The sequence below is a fragment of the Vigna unguiculata genome, chromosome 4 (assembly GCF_037176805.1).
Source record: "Vigna unguiculata cultivar grain cowpea cultivar isolate G323 ecotype 2 chromosome 4, ASM3717680v1, whole genome shotgun sequence".
Lineage (NCBI taxonomy): Eukaryota > Viridiplantae > Streptophyta > Magnoliopsida > Fabales > Fabaceae > Vigna > Vigna unguiculata.
The window spans coordinates 20,085,623-20,106,675 of NC_140795.1; the positions used below are offsets into that span (position 1 = coordinate 20,085,623).

Sequence of the window (21,053 nt, forward strand, 5' to 3'; positions counted from 1 at the left end):
TTATAAAGAAACAACCACTTTTTGTGTGTCTCAATGTAATGTTATACTTGAATTTATTATATTATATTTTTAAATGGAAAATGTTTTAAAAATTCTACCTACCTTTTTGAAAAATTTTCATACTGGTGTCAAAAATTTTGTCACCTTCCCATTTAGTAAAAGTCATTTTGAATTACCAAAATCTCTAATGGTATCTAATTTAATATCTAATATATAATACTATATACAATTGCAAAGCTAACAATATTGTTTTCAGTTCTAAGTTTAACCATTATTAAACATAAATATTACAAATAAATGAATAAATAGTGTATAGTAGACAACAATTAACTTATAACAAAGAACAAGGATAGAAAGAGAAAAAACAAACAAGAGATAAAAAAATAAATATATATATATATATATATATATATATATATATATATATATATTTATTATATATAATATATAATAAATACATATACTTTAAACTTTATGAATTTGTCAATAAACAAATAATAAAAGTAAAGAACTTGATTGCACACCTTTATCAATCAATTTATTCTGCATTAAATCAGTGCACATTTTTTCATGCATTGATTTAACACAAACATTAAATGAATGTTGTTTGCACTTTTCATTTTCTTTTTCATTTTTTCAATTGTGTGATATAATAAACTTTTATGCAAAGATGTCAAATGTTTTTTTAGACTTCGTCATTTGGTTGACAAGGTTAAGTTTCGTCTTTTATTCTTCTTTCTTTGATTTATTTGATATATGTAGAAAATATGAGTAAAAGTCATAGACTATATTTAGTGATTTCGAATTCACAACATTGTTAATGGTTTTTACTAACAATATTTTTTAAAATAACTTTTTCCATGATAACCTTATTTAAGTAAGTTGCATTGATAACCTTATTGGAAAAATAAATTTAAAAGATGTATGAATTAAAAAAGAAAAGTCATTTTCAATTACCAAAACATTTTATAACATACAAGACATTCAAAATAAAACCTTAATTAATTTTAGGTACACAAAGTTATAACTTACAACTTTTTAAGAAAATAATGTTTTTAATTATATAAATTAAATATATATATATATATATATAAATAATATCTAATATGAAAGTAAATACTTTCAAACATAAAAATATAATTAAATATTTCACTATATATGTTTAGAAGTAAGTATTTTAAATAATAAATTTAATTTCATAACATAAAATTTACTATTTGATAATTATAATTGTAAACTAAATGCAAATTATAAAGGCAGATCATAAACTAAAGTTTATTTTTATAATAAATGCATATCATACAGGTGGAATCCAAATTTTCAAAAAAATTAAAAATTAAAATCAAGATCTCTCCCAAATAATATTTTTTTTTCTAATTTTATTTAACATTTTGAAGAAGGTTTATACACCTTTCAAAACTTTTCATTTTTTCATAACCACTTTTCATCTCCAGAAATCAATCATGTTGACAAAAATAAAAATAACTTAAGATACATGTACCTGATCGGTACTATTTCGGTGCGGAACCAAACGATCTCAAGAACCTTCTGTGTCGAACCTCCTCCTTCTCCTCCTGTTCCTCCCTGGACTCCTCCTGGATCTCCCTGGGCTCCTCCTGGATCTCCCTGCCGTCTGTACTCCAGGGGTGCGGGTACCTGCAGGCACTCCGACGCTCAAGTCAGAGAGTGATTGATATGGGGTGTAGTAGGTTAGTGAGAAAAGCGTCCCTTTCCCTGTTCACTAGGCCTTCATTTATACTAATTTCTTAATGGACTTGTTATTAATATTTGCGGGCCGTTTGTATTTGAGGATCGATTCCTTCCCTTTCCGACTAAGGTTGCACGCATCGGTTCTTTCCTTATTGGCTGGAATTGTTCTTCTGTGCCTTTAATAAAGATCAGTTCTTTCCATTCTAAGGTTTGTCCGTTTGTACTTTTGTCAAAGATCCACTCCTTCCTTTTTGGGGTTTGGCCGTCTGTATTTCTCACATATCAACTCCTTCCTTTTTAGGGTTTGGTCGTCTGTACTTCTCAAATATCAACTCCTTCCGTCTGTACTTCTCACATATCAACTCCTTCCTTCTGTACTTCTCACATATCACTTTCTTCTTTTTTGGGGTTTGATTGCATGTTGCCCCTTTGTACCACATGTTCCGCCTGCTACCCCTTGGGCCGGGGTGTACTCGGCCAAGAGGGCCGGGAAGTACACGGCCACTGCGCTTATTGGGCGGCCAGCGTTGCGCTGGATCCAAGCCCCCGCGGCTGGGCCATCGTGTGGGGACGCTCCTACCTGGGCCGGGATGATCCCGGCCAGTTTCCCCTTGTTGGGCCGGGAAGTACCCGGCCATACACTAACACCAGCCCCCCTAGGCTCGTAGTGAACAAAGTTCACAAGAGGCTATGATGTGTTACCTTTGGAAATGGTGCCGAGGCGTCCCCAACCACTTGCGTTTATGAGATTTGCTTTAATTATGGGGAAAGAGAAAGTATTAACTTGGCTCGCCGTTCGAGGCTGTCTTGTCATAATAATGAGATGGTTTAGGTGGGGAGTTTTAAAGGAGATGTGCCGACAACCGTTGGATGGAGCGAGATGTCATGGTGATGAGGGGGTTACTTTTGTGAGAGTGGTCCACTATAAATAGAGGTGGGGTCTTGATGTTGTGAGGCAAAGGATTCATTTAGGAAGTGAGCCACCACCAATCGAGCCTTTCCTGTCTGCGCCATCCCAGGTATGTCGTCCTCCTCTGCTTATTATCTTTCCAATAGGCATAGCGACTCTGAGGAGGAGGGGACCATGTCTGACTCCCCGTGTAGTGATAGTGTGCAGAGGGACGATGAGGACTTTGTGGGTGCCGAGGAGTTCTCGGCCCTACGTCACCCGGGGTACGAGTGGGTAGATCCCCGGGTGAAACTCCCTCTGTCTAGGTTTAGTAAATCTGCCACTATAGTTGATTTTCGTAAGAAGTATGATATTCTAGCTGATACATTAGACGATCGTATTATTAGTGTAGAGCGAGCCAGGAGTGGGGATAGTGTGTGTCATGGTCGAGAAGGTCATTCGCATGAATTTTTCTACATGTACTCTACCTTAGTCTCTGATTTGCATGTGCGTCTTCCCTTCAATGATTTTACAATGGGAGTGCTACGGGTACTGAATGTAGCACCCACCCAGCTGCATCCTAATAGTTGGGCGTCCCTTCAGGCGTTCCGACTGGTCTGTCGAGTGTTCCATTTGAGACCCTCCCCGCAGGTTTTCTTGCAGTACTACTGTACGCGTCCGGGGGATATGGTTAGTTGGTTGTCTCTAGTGGGTCAAAGCCACCAGTGTCTACTCGCGTCCTATACGCAATCTTTCAAAAGGTTTAAGACTAGTTTCTTTAAGGTAGTCATCCGGTCTACTGGGGCTGGATATTTTTACTTTGAAAATGGCGAGCCCAAATTCTCGTTCTATTGGACCAAACATCCCACTCTATATCGAGTTTGGCCGAGAGCATCCCTTACCCAGGAGGATCTGTATGTGCTGTCTTATTTGGACCAATTGCCCAAGAAACTCTCCTCCAAGAAAATTATTGGTGTGTTTAGTTCCTCTTGTCCGCGCGATGACCTATTCGGTATGTATGTTCGTTTGACTCCCCATAGAGATGCGTATGGTATGTTTGGACTAACGCTTATTTCTTTTTTGCAGATATCATGGCTGCTGCTGGTCCTTCTGGCAAAGAAGTGTTTCTAGAGCTGAGGAGGAAAAAGCTAGAGGAGGAGAAGAGGAAAGGGGGTGAGAGTGCTAGCTGTGTTCCCGCGGAGATGACTTCCCAAAAGGGCGACCTGATGCCTCCTGCCGCGGCGAAGAAGAAAAGCAAGCGTAGGGATTGTATCGCAAGGCCATGTACTCCCTGGTCATCCTCCTCCAAGAAGTCTCGAGGCACTTCCTCTGCTGATGGCGCGGTTGACGCTTTGTCTGCGATGTTTGATGCGCAACTCAAAATCAACCAAGGCATAGAGGTTTCCTTATCGTCGGAGGAGGCTGAGATTATTTCAGCCATGCGTCCTGAGACTGTGTTGTATGCCCTGAATGAATTTCATGCCAGGGCGATGGTGATGGGTCGCCATCTGAACACAATGCTAAGCCAACTGCCAAAGACAAGCAAACTGGTTGCTGAGATAGAAAGTTTATAGAGGGAATTAGCCGAGGCCAATAACAGGAGGCAATAGGTTTCGCTTCAGTTGGGAAGTGTGAAAAATGAGCGATCTCAGCTGCTAGCAGAGCGTAAAGTCTTGAAGACGCGCTGCAGGGATTTTGAGAAGAAAGATAAGGATTCCCAGGCGGCCTTGGAGCTTCTAGAGGAGGAGTTGGCGGCTGAGAAGAGGGATAACGCTGAAAAAGCTGGCCAGATTTACCAGTTGGAGGGGTACGTGATGTCCCAACATGAGGATTGATATGTTATTTTGTATTTTCTAGTTTTTAGAAACTATTTGTCGAGCTTTGATTTTCTACTTGTTGGACATGTATTAACACACATTGTACGTTTGGATGTTATGCTTCGAACTTTCTTTTAGATATTTGTGTTTGCATCTGCTGCTTGTGCCTCTTTGTATGTCGCTAGCCATTTGTATTTGCAGGTGAAGGCGAGATATGCTTGGCCACTTTTGGCCGTGATGTGGCAGGCCACCTTTGGCCGGGATGTACTCGGCCACTCCTGGCCGGGATGTACTCGACCACTTCTGGCCAGGATTGCGTTTTCTTTTAGGTCGTCTGCTCCTTAAGCTTTTGTATGATTGTGCATTACCTTAGGTTTTTGCTGGTATGGGGGGATCATCTAGGGCGATGAAGCTTCCTTTCCCATTGGTATAGGTATGGGGGGGATCATCTAGTTCGATAAAGCTTCCTTTCCCATGAGAGAGTGCGAAATTTTACCGTTTATTGTGCTTGATCGGGATATATGCATTTGTTGACAATAGATAAGATAATTATAGGATAATAATGAAATAATCATGCTTTATTTATGACTATGATGCCTCGTTAAAATCTTCTTGACCAAAGACCCTCCTTAGGGAAAAAAGATCAAGGTAGGAAAGAGTACATCATTTATTGCGCAATCGAAATCACAAAAGAGTCTGAAAAATAAATGTTTGACAAACTAACTGTAATAAAACTTGAGATGTGAGGCGTTCCAGGTGGCCGGGACAGGGGCACCAGATAGGTGCTCCAACCTGTATGCGCCGTTTCCCACAGCTTCGTTGATTCGGAATGGCCCTTCCCAATTGGGCGAGAACTTCCCTTCATGCTTCCGGGCGGCACTTGCCATACGCCATACTAGATCTCCCTGGTGAAAAGATCGGGGTTTGACTTTAGTATTATAGCGTCACTGGGCCCTTAGTTTGGATGTCTCCTCCCGAATGCGCACTTGATCTCGAAGCTCTTGAACCAGGTCCAGGCTTGTTAGCATACTTTCTTTATTAAGACGCGTGTCGAACAGGCGGCGTCGGAAAAAGGGCTCTCCAATCTCGACCAGGATCATTGCGTCTACTCCATATGCTAAGCAGTAGGTTGTCTCTTGTGTTGTTGACTGCGGGGTGCAGCGATATGCCCATAAGACTTCTAATAACTCGTCGGCCCACCTTCCTTTGGCATCTCCCAACCTCTTCTTAAGTTCTCGCAGTATGACCTTGTTTGCTGTTTCGGCTTGCCCATTTGTTTGTGGGTGCTCGACTGAGCTGGTTATATGTTGTATATGGAGTCCCCTATAGAACTCAGCTAGCCCCTTGTCGATGAACTGTCTACTGTTGTCTGTTATGACGATGCTTGGTATGCCAAACCTGCACACTATATTCTTCCAGACAAATTTCTGTACGTGCTGGGCCGTGATCAGGGCTAGTGGCTCCGCCTCAATCCACTTAGTGAAGTAGTCTATAGCTACCAACAAGAACTTTACCTGACCTTTCCCTGGGCTGAAAGGCCATAGAATATCCATGCCCCACTTGGCGAAAGGCCAAGGGGAGGTAATACCGTGCAACTCCTCTGACTTGAGATGTATCATGTTACCGTGCTGTTGGCACTGGGTGCACTTCCTTACGTACTTCTCGCAGTCTTCTTTGACAGTCGGCCAATAGTATCCTGCTCGTAATACCCAAGCTGCCATGGTTCGGGATCCTGAATGTAAACCACAAATCCCCGTGTGTAACTCTTCCATAATATACCGGGCCTGGCGGTTTGTGACACATTTTAACAGAGGGTTGGAGAAGCCTCGTTTGTACAATTCTTCACCAACCAAAGTGAATCGAGAAGCTTTCCTACGCATGATAGGGTCATCAATCCCGTCCGTGTCACCGTGTTGAATGCACTATATAATAGGAGCCATCCACTCTTCCTCCTCTGGTGCGACTGTCTCAGTAGTATTGCATTCTGCCAAAGTTACAGTAGGAAGGTCCAGTGTGGCATGGATCACTGTATGATGTTGTCCCTTTACTTTGGTAGTTGCCAACTCCGAGAGCAAGTCGGCTCTGGAATTTTGGGCTCTATCAACATGCTTTACGCTTGCTGTTCTGAATCTGTTCAACATGTCCTGCACAACGTGATAATATCGTAATAAGAGGGGGTCTTTTACCTGGAAAGTGCCGTCCAAGTGTCCTACGATAAGTTGAGAATCAGTTCGGCATGTCACCGTATCTGTTCCCATGTCTGCTGCGAGGGTCAACCCTGCTATTAATGCGTCATATTCTGCCTGATTGTTAGAGGGTTTAAAGGCAAAGCGCAAAACTTGCTCGAGTAGTAAATCATTTGGTCCTTGTAAAACAATCCCAACGCCCCCGCCTTTCGCGTTTGAGGAGCCATCCACCGACAGGATCCAACCTTCCTCGCGTACGTCTGGATCTCCTATTAATTCGTTGACAAAGTCTGACAGGCATTGTCCCTTGATCGGCCCTCGAGCTTCACATTGAAGATGATACTCAGATAGTTCTACGGACCACCCAACCATTCGGCCGGCGAGGTCGAGTCGCCTCAAGACTTTGTATATTGGGTAGTCAGACTTGACTATTACCTCGTTCCCCTGAAAGTACGGTCGCAGTCGTCTGGTTGTTATCATAAGTGCTAGGATTACCTTTTCCACTATCTGGTACCGCAATTCTGCATCGTGTAGGGCTTTGCTGATAAAGTATACGGGTCATTGGTCCCCCGCCTGATCTTGTACAATGGCCGCGCTACCAGCATTGGTAGAGATGGCTAGATATACTAACAGGGGTTTCCCCTTGCTAGGCTTCTGTAGTACTGGGGGAGAAGACAAATACTCCTTCAATGCTTGGAAAGATTGCTCGCAAGCCTCATCCCATACGAATTTTTGCGCTTTTTTCATGAGCCTCAGCATCGGCTGGATTCTTTCTGCTAACTTAGGCATGAAACGTGACAACGCAGTTAGCCTCCCTACCAATCTCTGTATCTCCTTGATGTTGGTTGGGCTCCTCATGTTAACAACCGCTTGGCACTTGTCGGGGTTGGCCTCTATTCCCCTGTGGGTTAACATGAAACCTAGGAACTTTCTGCCTGCAACCCCGAAAACACACTTTTCTGGATTCAGTCTCATGTCATACCTTCGTACGGCTGCCAAGACCTCGTCCAAATCTTTGACGTGTTGCTCGAGTGAATCTGACATGACTACCATGTCGTCGACGTAGACCTCCATACACTTTCCGATGAGATGACGAAACACCTTGTCCATCAGCCGCTGGTATGTGGCTCCAACATTTTTTAGTCCAAAAGGCATGACTTCATAGTAAAAGTTAGCTTCTTCCGTGATGAACGCCATTTTTTCTTTGTCAGAAGGATACATTGGGATCTGATTGTACCCAGAGTACGCGTCCAAAAAATTAAGCACCCTGTGTCCAGCTGCACCGTCTACCAATATATCGATGCTTGGGAGAGGGTACGTGTCTTTAGGGCACGCCTTGTTGAGGTTGGTGTAGTCTGTACACATCCGCCATTTGCCATTTGCCTTTTTTTACCAACACTACGTTGGCCAACCAGCCATCCGCCTGTATCAGTTCCTTGATGAAGCCTGCCAAAATTAACTTCTGTACCTCCACTTTGGCTGCCTCTCTTTTTTCTCCTCCCATTTTCCTTCTCTTTTGTGCAACGGGCCGAGCTTCCCGAAAGATAGACAGTTTGTGACTGGCTACCCTTGGGTCAATGCTTGGCATGTCGGCCGCACTCCAGGCGAACAAATCAACGTTCCTCTGTAATACTTCCTACATCTTGGGGGTCTTTACAAGTGTCCTGCTGACATGGGTGTATCGATGCTCATCGAAATGGAATTCTTATGTGGTTTCGATTGGTTCCACCCTCTCCTCGCTGCTGACCCGAGGGTCCAGGTCTACTTCTGCTTCCCCTGGGACCTTCTCAACATTATTCACTGCACGTCTGGGAGGAGACTCGGGTCTTTCTCTCAAACTGTCCGTGTAGCATCTGCGAGCAGTCGGTTGGTCTATATGCACCGTGATTATGTCTCCTGAGGCGGATGGAAACTTCATGGCCAAGTGATATGTGGAGACTACTGCACCAAGCATATTCAACGAGGGTCTCCCTAGCAAAATATTATAAGAGGTGTGAGCATCAACAATAAGGTATCGGATTTTTACCGTTCGTGTTACCATTCTTGTCCCGAACTTGGTGAACAAGTCAACGTAGCCTTTCGTATTCATTCGCTCCCCTACGAAGCCCACGATCGGCTCTGAGTATTGCTGGATCTCCCCTTCTGGAATTTTCAGTTTTCTGAGAGTGCCCCAGTATAGGATGTCCACCGAACTACCCGGGTCCACCAAGGTTTTCCTGACCGCGAAGTCCTCGATCTCTACTGATATCACCATTGGGTCATCATGCTGGGGGTCGATCGCTTGGAAATCGTCGTCTCGGAACGTGATAGGTGGCATGTGCCGTCTGGGACATACTGTCACGACATTGACACTCTGAATCGCTCGCACATACTTCTTCCTTGTAGACGTAGTGGCCCCACCTCTTGTGAAGCCTCCTAAAATGTAATTAATTACTCCTCTCAATGGTCTTTCTCTCGTATCCCGCTCATCATCTTTTTTGGGTTCGGCCCTTCTGCGGGTGCCCTCTCCTTCCCTTTCTTGGTACCCTGACGTCCTTCGTGGTTGCTCCTCGTAGCATTTTTCTCGTTCTCCCCTTGAAGAGAATCCCCCACCTTCCCGTTTTACGAATCTTCTTAGGTGTCCCGCCTGTATCAGTTCCTCGATTTTGTCTTTCAAGGTAAAACATTCCTCTGTTGTATGCCCATAATTTCGGTGATACCGACAATGCTTGGTGGTATCGGCGTTCGGGGGGGTCGGGGCCCTTCGAGGGGCTGTTATTATATCGGTGTTCAGTGCTTCCTCCAGAATTCTGGCTCTATTGGACACGAGGGGTGTGTACCTGTTGTATTTCGGCTACCTAGAGTCTTTGAACCTGTGGTCGGATCGGGGTGCCAACGTTCACTCTCTATCATGGTGCCTCTTCTCCTGTGCGTCCGGTCGAGTTGTATTGCGGAATTCTTTCAGTTCCTCCATCTGCATGAATTTAGTGGCCCTGGTCCGAAGCTCATCCAGATTGTTCACGGGCTTCTTGCACAGACTGTCAACGAAAGGGCCAGGCTTTAGTGCTGTGATGAGGTGGTGCATGGCGACCTCAGGATTTAAATAAGAGATATTCAAGGATATCTTCCTAAATCATTCCATAAACTCCCGCAGAGACTCTCCTTTTTCCTGTCTTATATTTACCAATGCCAGAGAAGTAAGGTGGTGTGGCTTACTAGTGACAAACTGTATGCCGAAACGGGTGGCCAACGTATCGAAACAATCGATAAAGTCGGGTGGTAATCGTGTAAACCAATTGAGTGCCGGCCCTTTTAGAGATGTTGGGAAAACACGACATAGGATCGCGTCGTCCGAAGTATACAATCTTGCCTGGGTGGTGAAGACGTCCACGTGCTCCTCCAGATCAGTAGTGCCATCGTATTGGCTCATAGTCAACCCCTTCCAGCGCGCGGGAAGTTCCTCTTCCATGATCCCGTCCACGAAGGGGTGGCGTCTGGCTGCTCTGAGCCTTGCTTCTGTTTGGTTGGTGGTAGTTTGTGCTCGGGACTCGTCTCGTCCGGTACTGTCCCCTCCCTCTTCATTGCTACGGGATTCCTCCCTTTGGGGGGGATTCTGCTCAATTTGCGCTCGCATCTGCTGGTTCTCCTCTCTTAGGGCATTCAACTCTTCCTCGTTCTTGCGCTTTAATTCTTCCAACTGGCGGTTCATCTCTCATTGCATCTCTGCTGCTACTGAGTTGTGATCGACTGTTGCTCTTGTCGACACCATCCTGCTTGAGAATTGTCTGAACCCACGGTGGGCGCCAATTGTACCTGATCAGTACTATTTCGGTGTGGAACCAGACGATCTCAAGAACCCTCTATGTCGAACCTCCTCCTTCTCCTCCCTGGACTCCTCCTGGATCTCCCTGGGCTCCTCCTGGATCTCCCTACCGTCTGTACTTCGAGGGTGGGGGTACCTGCAGGCACTCCGACGCTCAAGTCAGAGAGTGATTGATATGGGGTGTAGTAGGTTAGTGAGAAAAGCGTCCCTTTACTTGTTCACTAGGCCTTAATTTATACTAATTTCTTAATGGACCTATTATTAATATTTGCGGGCCGTTTGTATTTGAGGATCGATTCTTTCCCTTTCCGACTGAGGTTGCACGCATCGGTTCTTTCCTTATTGGCTGGAATTGTTCTTCTGTGCCTTTAATAAAGATCAGTTCTTTCCATTTTAAGGTTTGTCCGTCTGTACTTTTGTCAAAGATCCACTTCTTCCTTTTTGGGGTTTGGCCGTCTGTACTTCTCACATATCAACTCCTTCCTTTTTGGGGTTTAGCCGTCTGTACTTCTCAAATATCAACTCCTTCCGTCTGTACTTCTCACATATCAACTCCTTCCTTCTGTACTTCTCACATATCACTTCTTTTTTGGGGTTTGATTGCATGCTGCCCCTCTGTACCACATGTTCCGCCTGCTACCCCTTGGGCCGGGGTGTACTCGGCCAAGAGGGCCGGGAAGTACACAGCCACTACGCTTATTGGGCTGCCAGCGTTGCGTTGGATCCAAGCCCCCGCGGTTGGGCCATCGTGTGGGGACGCTCCTACCTGGGCCAAGATGATCCCGGCCAGTTTCCCCTTGTTGGGCCGGGAACTACCCGACCATACACTAACAATACATATCCCCAAAGATGATGGTTTGTGTTTTTTTTCCATACACTTAAAGGTACATATTACCAAATTTGAAATTCAAAATATATGGTAATAAAGTTTGAATTAGAAATTCAAAATCACAAAAAACTAGAATAATATGTTAGCAAAGTTTGATTAATTGTTTAATTCTTAATTAATTGATTTGGTAGAACATAGATCGTCAATATTAATTAATCTTTAAAAGTATGTTTTATAAGAGTAGTTTCATTTCTCTATTTATGCATAGTGATTAAAAATGACAATTTCATAATTACTTATAAATTATTTTAATATTGTAGTCGGTTACTCAAATGTTATATCTTGGAAATATTTTGTGTTTTCAAAACGTTGTAATTTAAGTAACGTGGAAAGTCCTCCGAAACGATAGTTTCATAATTTAAGTCTTCATACTTAAGCTTTTTATTTATTTATTTATTTTTTAATTATTATTTATATTTGTTTATTATTCTAGTAAATGCAATGTAATCATTTTTTTTTTATTTCTAAACCACTTTTTTCATATTTTTAAATAAATATTAACATAATTGAAATACTAATAAATGACGCATATATTTATTCAATTTATTCAATGAATTAATTGGACCATCTCATTGAGTCAGGAGCACGAAGGAGCCATGAAACACCCCCCACAAAAAAAAAACTTGATTTTTTTTAATTTATGTAGTTAAAAATTGTGAAATTTTTTAAATTGTTAAAATTTTTGAAACTTTTTAAATTATGTATAGTATGTATTGTATTTCAAACTTTTTTAAATTATGTGTAGTATACCAAGAATCAAAGAAAGTTAAATTAAATCTTTTTTTATTTGATTTAAAAATCATAATATTTAATATTAATTAATAATAAAGTTTGAAATTAAATATAATAAATAATAACAAAATTATTATGATATTTTTTATTTGTCTTTTAAGTTTTTCACACATTATTCTCATATTTTACTTTTACTTGTTGTTTTTTTATTTCTAAAGAGAAAAATAATTGTTGTTTCTACTCTTATCTCTTATCACATATTGTTATGAGTCTTTCATTCTTGGAAAAAAAATACTTTTTTTTTCATACTTGATATAATGAAATATTACTTTAATAGTTAACATTATTTTTTATCTAACGAGCCTTTTGTATATTCCTTTTTATGAATATAGAAGAAAAAAGTAATGTACTATGTGTTTTTTCATAATTGATTTTTAACATGAATTTCTATTTTAGTACTTACGTCTCAATTTTTTATTTGATTATGACAAATTATTTCTTATTCTTCATCTTTTATATATATATATATATATATATATATATATATATATATATATATATATATATATGAAGAATAAAAGAACAAATTCATATTTTAAAAATGATAAAAAGGGAAACTATCTGTAAAGATGAAAATAGGACAAATTCAACATTTTCATATATATTTTGAAGAATGATATTAATGACTCAATTGTCCAATTATAGAAGCTCTTTCTTAAAGTTCAAAGAATTACAAGTGAGTCATTACTATAATAGAAAAATTATTCTTTTGTAATGAAGACTATCAAAACAAGATTGTTGACTAAAGATGGAAAGTAATTTTTTTTTCTCACAATATGTTTATTTACATTGAAAAATAAATAGCTAGAAATTTTAGTTCTGATCCAATTATTAATGAATTCAAGAATATGCAAGAACAAATGATAATAATTATGATTTCTTTATATAGTTATGGTTATAACAAATTATGTATTCATTATCTTTGTCTTAGTGACAATAATTAAATATATAAATTTTGATTGTATTATTTTGACTCCCCCTAAAGTATTAGTCAAGATCCGCCACTAGGGTTTAGGAAGTGAGCATGCCATTACTTCATAATTTCAAATGTAATTATTTTTTTATATTTACTATTTATTTTTTGATTCATTCATTTCTTGGTTATGATAATTAAAAATAAATAAATAAAACAATAATCTTAAATAATATAGTATTTGGAAACAAAAATGTTAAAATTAAAAAGTTGAAGAGCTTTGATGTTTTTTAATAATAAAATAATATGTTATAATTCATAATAATATTTAATAGTAATATGATAACATATTATCACTAATATAGTAATAATAGTAATACTAATTAAAATATGGTGTAAACCTATAAATAAATAATTGAATAATAACATTGTCACTAAACTAAAAATAAATAATTACTCTATTTAATGCAATTGTATTTTCAACCAAAGTTAATTATTAAGGTATTTATACTATTTACATTTTGTTATTTCAAAGAAAAGTTTATAAATAAGAGTTAGAAATATGAATTTGTGCTAATACACGATAAATCTGCCGAAATCTACTTTTTTTTTTATATTTTTTTTTCATGGTCTATCATTTGTACTTTTAAATTTTTTACTATTTACATTTTTTTCACTGTCTAACATTTGTATCTTTAGAGGGATTAATAATATTAATATTAAACTTGAATGTTGATTAACTTCTCTCAAAAATATTAATAATAATACTAACATCAAATATTTATTGTTATATATGTATTTTTAAAATAGAAATGAATTAATATTAAAATTTTTAAAATATTAATAATATGTGGTTTAATATTCACATATGAAACAAACTTATGAAAATAGCACATAAAAGATGTTAATATTAATAATAATTTTTAAAATATTATTTGTACTTATTTATATTAATATTAATATTCAAATTGGATTAGACATATACTTCTATTTCAAATTTGAAAAACTTCTCCAACACTTAAACCCATATCAAAAACACATTCCAATACACTTTCCTTTTTTCTATGTATTAATTGGATTCTAAGACTCCATGTTCAATGCATACCATCTTTTTAAATTCTTTTTTACTACCCTCTCCCTAAGCATTTGGGAGTTTGCCCAAAGGATGTGATATGGTAAATTGTTCTATTACTTTTTAAGAGGTTTTGAATAACTTTTGGAACTTTAATTCATCAAAAATTAAAGTTTTTTTTAATATTTTTGAACAATTGTCACATATTTTTCACCTTTCAGGAAAAATTAAACATTAATTTAAAAAATAATTTTAAAAACATAAACATAAGTGTATTATTACAAAGTGAAAATTATAGATTCTTAAAACTTTTAAAGATATAAAAATAATTAACGATTTTAATTTCAATTCTTTCCCTAAGATTAAGATAAATATTTCCAAATTTGAAATTTGAAATATATGATAATAAAATTTAAATTTGAAATTCAAAATCGCAAAAAAGTATAAAAATATGGTAACAAATTTTTAATTTGAAATTCAAAGTCAAAACAAAAATAAAATCCAAACTTTGCCAAATAAATAAGAAATGGATCTAATTTAATATATAAATATGGTACTTATATTTATCAAAATTTATTATCTTATTAAAATTATTTGTTTTGTATAAAATTATATATAAAATCAAACATGAGAATAAATCAATAGTATATATATATATATATATATATATATATATATATATATATATATATATATATATATATATATATATATATATATATATATATATATATATATATATATATATATATATATATATATATATATATATATATATATATATATATATATATATATATATATATATATATATATAAAGATTTTCTATTTAAATTATAGATATATCAATTATTTTCTTCTATTTTATTTATTTTTTTGAAATTATTATAGAATCACTTTCTTATTACTAAATAGAAGAAAAAAAAGGATAACACTTTTATAACCATTTTAAAAAATAAGTTACAATTTGAAATTTAAAATATACAAACAAGAAATAATGATTCTTTTTAATTAACATTTATATTGTCAAAAAGCTGGTTTATTTAATCAACTTCCATTACTAAAACTACCACGTTTGCTTCAAGATTTGTTAAATGGTGTTGATCATAAAACCAAAATAATTTTACAAGATATAAGAATATACAATAGTATGTTTTCATTTACTTCAATTGGTGGTAAGACAGATGCTTCGAAGAATAATGGTTCTGCTCCACCACAATTCATTCTTAATGGACATAACTATCACCACATTGGAAGTTTATTGTCAGAAGATGGATCAAAGTCAAAGTTTGCACAACTTTACATATATGATACTGAAAATAAAATCAATAACAAAATGAAGCATTTCAGGTTAGTTAACATATATTTTATGACACTTAAATGAATTCTTTAAATATCTTTGTTGACAATTCTTCTATTAAATATTTTTTAGGTCCAATTCAGAAGAATCAATGGTAGATAAATCATTGGTTGTTGATTTGATCAAAATGATTGATGATCACAATTTTCTAGCTAAATCATTTCGAAGAGTTAGAGATTTATTAATGAACCATTTCAAATCAGATTTCACACTAAGAATATTTAGAGGTAGATACAAAGACCTTAAAGTCTAGAACACACCTTCATGTGATGAGATAACTACAATAATAGTTGGAGATTTTGGTAATATGGATGTGGGAAGAGATATAATTGTCAAGAAATGTTCTGGTGAATTGATAAGATTGCATTAAACTCATACTGCATTTATTCTATTGCAATATTCTCTAATGTTTTCATATGAAGAAAATGGTTATCAAGAAAATATTCTAATAAGAGAATCTCATTCCAAAAGTCAAACAAGGACAAAAGTTCATATTTATTTTAGAGAATTCATTGCATTTAGAATCCAACAAAGACCTCTGGTGTTTGGTAACATTGTCAATGCTTGTAGATTGTTACAACAGTTCTTGGTTGATTACTAGACAATGATTGAAGCACAATGATTGTCTTTCATTAGAGCTAATCAGAAGTTAATTCGTGGTGATATTATGAATGGATTACAAGAGGTTGTTAACAGAGGAGAGATTGATCCTTCTTTAATTGGAAGACGAACAATCTTGCCTGTTTCATTTATTGGTGGTACAAGGTACATGTTTAACAATTGTCAAGCTGCTATGACAATTTGTAAAAAAATTGGATATCTTGATTTGTTCATAACTATAACATGCAATGTGAATTGGAGTGAAATACATGATTTTGGTTTGGAAAGAGGGTTCTTTGCTTAAGATAGACTTGATATTGTTTGTAGAGTCTTCAAAATGAAAGTTGATCAAATGATGACAAATTAAAAAAAAAACGATTTCTTTGGAAAACCTAGTGCAAGTATGTTCTATACAAATTATATATATATATATATATATATATATATATATATGTATATATATGTATACATATATATACATATATATACATATATATATATATATATATGAAATTATAAATGTATTACTAATTGCATCTATTTTTTGAAAATCAGAAATGTACATAGTAGAATTTCAAAGAAAAGGTTACCTCATGCTCATATACTATTATGGTTAGATGGAGAAAGGAAACTGCAGAATCCAATAAATATTGATAGAGTAATCTCAGTTTAATTACCTAATGAAAATGTGTACCCAAAATTGCGAAAAGTTGTTTCAAGTTACATGATTCATGGCCCATGTGGACTTGCAAGATTTAATTCACCATGCATGAAGGAAGGTAGATGTTCCAAATTTTATCCAAAGAAATTTACATGTGCTACAGTTGATGAAGATTGATATACATGTTATAGAAGACGTGATAAGGGTAGCTTTGTTGAAAAAAAATGGAATTAAACTTGAAAATACGAGTGTTGTTCTTTATAGTCCAGCTCTTCTAATGAGGTATCAAGCTCATGTTAATACAAAGTACTGCAATAAGACAAATTCAATCAAGTATTTGTTTAAATATGTAAAAAAAGGTCCTGATAGAGCTATAATTAAAATAACTAATGCCTCTGATGAATGTAACAAAAATAACATTATTGATTAAATAAAGAGGTATTATGATTGTAGATACTCTCACCATGTGAACCAACTTGGAGAATATTTGGTTTTGACATCCACCACAAATGGCCTACTGTTCAAAGATTAACATTCCATCTTCCAGCACGACAATCAACTTTGTTTAAAGATGATGATGATGTTAATGTTATTTTCAACATATACAAATAGAGTAACACAATGTTTCTAGCTTGGTTTGAAGCTAATAAAATTTTGTGTGGAAGGACAAAATTTGTCTTATTCAGAAATTTAAACCAAATTTGTGTGGATGGCTAAAGAAAAAGAATTGAAACCACAGAAGAAAGACTGCAACAACGGAAAACTTACTTATATTCCTTCAGGATCTAGAGAATTATATTATTTAAGAATATTATTGACTATTCAAAAAGGTTGTATTGATTATGAGAGCATAAAGATAATTGATGGAAAATTTTTGAAACCTACCAAGAAACTTGCTATGCTTTAGGATTATTGACTAATGACAAAGAATTTATTGATGTAATAAAAGAAACAAGTGAAATTGCTTCTAGATATCAGATTAGAAGATTATTTGTTACATTATTAGGCATGAATACAATTTCAAAACTTGATTAGTTTGGAATTCTACTTGGAGTTTATTATGTGATGGTATTTTATACCAATAAGAAAACAATTGAACTTGCCAAGTATTATATATTGTAATTTACTTTCTTCAATGTTTTTTAAAATAACTAAATGTTTATATGATTAATTAAATTGTTGTTGCTGCTCTTCAAATTGTAGAAGGTAAATTACAGAAACTTCGTCTTCTTGAAATTGAAGAAATGTTGATGTCAAATGGTAGGTCTTTGAAAGATTATTCTTTGTTACCTCAACTTGATATTTCATATTCATTTCCATTCCAAAATAAATTTATTGTTGATGAGCTACAATATAATAAAGAAAACATGGCTAAAGAACATGCAATTTTGTTCAAGTCACTCACCAAGGAACAAGTCCATGTATATGATGATATCATGAAAGCAATACTTTCATAAAAATAAGGATTCTTCTTTTTATATGGTTATGGTGGGACAAGAAAAACTTTTATGTGGAAGACATTGTCAATTGCTTTTAGAAGCATGGGAATGATTGTTTTAAATGTAGCATCAAGTGGAATTGCTTCTTTACTATTTCCTGTTGGAAAAATAACACATTCTACATTTTGCATCCACTATTAATTAATGAGGAATCAACTTATAACATAGCTCAAGGCAGTCTTCGTACTAAGCTTTTTATGGCAACAAATTTGATTATATGGGATGAAGCACCAATGGTGAATACAATATGTTTTGAGGCATTTGATAGAACCCTGAGAGATATTATCAAAAATGTTGATGATGACAATAATGGCAAACCATTTCGTGGTGAAGTTGTTGTATTGGGAAATGACTTTAGGCAAATTCTACCTATTATAAACAAAAGATCTAGATATGATATTATTAAATCATCAATACATTATTCTTACCTATTAAAGAATCAAAATATAAAAAAATATAACCGTATTCCCCAGCAACGACGCCAAATTTGATATCGTTGTCGTGAAGCGATCAAATTACAACTACTTAACTATAACAACTTCAGTATTGCCAAGTTAGTAGTGAACAAACTAGATAAGGTTAAGCTAACCCTGAGTCGTCTCTCAATGAATACGAAATTGATTTCAAATATCTGATTCTTATAAAAATCTATCTTATTGCTATTAAAATTAGTAACTATGAAAATATGGGGTTTTGATATGCAAAGAATAAATGTCACACAAATAAAAGATTATAGACACAATAATAATAAATAGGTCAATTCCATTACTTTTTCAAAATTGGATTCATCATTGGTTTCCTAAAAATTATTGTTATTGATTTCTTATCTAACATTTCAAATTAATCAATTTAACTTCTCAATTAATTTGTTGACGTCCTCACTTTTAACCAAAGTAACTTCTCGATCAAAAGCAAAAACTTTATAGATTAATCATAGTAAATCTAACCAAAGTAACTTCTAAATTATATATTATTAATCCTAATCATGTCTATTCTTTTACCCCTTATATCTAGTAAAAAGCTAATTGATCAAAGTAACTTCTTAATTAATTCTAATCTAAGTTTTCACCTCTAATCAAAGTAACTTCTCAATTATTAGAAAAAACCCCATTCAATCATATGAAAGTTTCTAAATTAACCAAAGTAACTTCTCAATTAAAATTTAAAAACCCTTGGACTCATATGATTGTTATGTTATGTAGACTTAACACTATGCCAACTTGCTACAATGCAAAAATCATTACTTTTGCTAGATTAAGAACCAAAAGACATAGATGAAAATAAATCACAACAAGAATTAAAAGAATAAACAAATTTATTGATCTAACCTCAAAATCCTATTAAGAAATTACAATGAAATGAAAAAGTAAAATAAAAATGGTATAAATATACATTTAGTACCCAAATTTTTTCGGAAAGTTCAATGTGGTACCCGAACTTTAGAAATGTTCAATTTGGTACCCCGATTTTCTAAAGAGGTTCAATTTGGTCATCTCCGTTAAGTTGGAGTTAACACCGTGTCCGTACAGGACACTGTCAAGCCATAAAATTTTTATTTTTTTTAAAATTTTTTTCAAAAAATTATTTTTTTTTTCAAAAAATTTAAAAAACTGCCACGTGTCAGTTTATCATCGTGCCACGTGGCAACTTACAAGCATGACACGTGGCAGTGTAATAGTTGTTTTCAATTTAGTACCCCAATTTAAATTTTTGATTCAATTTAGTACCCCAATTTTTTAAAATCATTCAATTTCGTCATCTTCCATTTGAGACCAAATTAGTAAATAAGCTTAATTACAACCTATATATACATGTTACAATAACTTTTTATAATATATATACATCAAATCATTTCACCTAAATACTTAAATTATTTTATTTTTTTCATTTTAACATTTGTAATTTTTTATACATGAAATTTTTTACACTTGTAAAAAATAAAATAATTTGAATATTTATGTGTAGTGATTTGATGTATAAATTCAAAACAATTATTTTAACATGTTTATATAAATTATAATTAAGCTTATTTACTAATTTGGTCTCAAATGAAAGATGACGAAATTGAATGATTTTAAAAAATTGGGTACTAAATTGAACCAAAAATTTAAATTGGGGTACTAAATTGAAAACAACTATTACACTGCCATGTATCATGCTTGTAAGCTGCCACGTGGCACGATGATAAACTGACACGTGGCAGTTTTTAAAATTTTTTGAAAAAAAAAATTAATTTTTTGAAAAAAAAATAATTTTTTGAATAAAAATTAAAAAAAAAAAAAAATTTCATGGCTTGACACGTGTCCTGTACGGACACGGTGTTAACTCCAATTTAACGGAGAGGACCAAATTGAACCTCTTTAAAAAATTGGGGTACCAAATTGAACATTCCTAAAGTTCGGGTACCACATTGAACTTTCCGAAAAAGTTTAGGTACCAAATGTATATTTATACCAATAAAAATTGAAGAAAAAAGTAGAGAGAACGAAATTAGGCCCCCTAAAGAGTTCTTAAACTCCGAAGTGTCAAGTTTGTCCTTTCTGTTTCTCCCTTGGTCTCTTTATATAGGACTTGGACTGAGCTTTTCTGTTGCTAAAATCTCTCAAATATCTTTTAAAATAAAGATAAAGATAAATATTATTTATCTTTATAGTGATTATGAATATTAAAAATATTAGGAGAGATATAGTCATTTTATCTATTGGTGCAATATCTTCCAAATAATTAACATTTTTTATCAGTTTCTAAAATATTTGGAAGATTTTCTCTGTTAATAATTTGAGATATATTAAAGATAATTAATTACAAATCTTTAATAAATTATTTAGAAACTTAATTTATGTCCAATTTCCAATTAAGCCCT

General features: G+C 35.0%; 1 protein-coding gene and 1 pseudogene across 1 annotated transcript; both read right to left on the minus strand.

Moving 5' to 3' along the window:
• Positions 1-6,338: 6,338 nt before the first annotated feature.
• LOC146886912 (uncharacterized) lies at positions 6,339-7,082 on the minus strand. Its single transcript, XM_085671937.1, has one exon. The coding sequence runs from the start codon at positions 7,080-7,082 to the stop codon at positions 6,339-6,341; it is 744 nt and encodes a 247-aa protein (XP_085528063.1).
• A 1,225-nt stretch (positions 7,083-8,307) lies between these two features.
• On the minus strand, positions 8,308-10,290 carry LOC114180581 (uncharacterized; annotated as a pseudogene).
• Between the last annotated feature and the right edge of the window lie 10,763 nt (positions 10,291-21,053).

Excerpts from the sequence above, each read along its gene's own strand:
- LOC146886912 (XM_085671937.1), bottom strand. The coding sequence starts at position 7,082 with ATGATAACAACCAGACGACTGCGACCGTACTTTCAGGGGAACGAGGTA.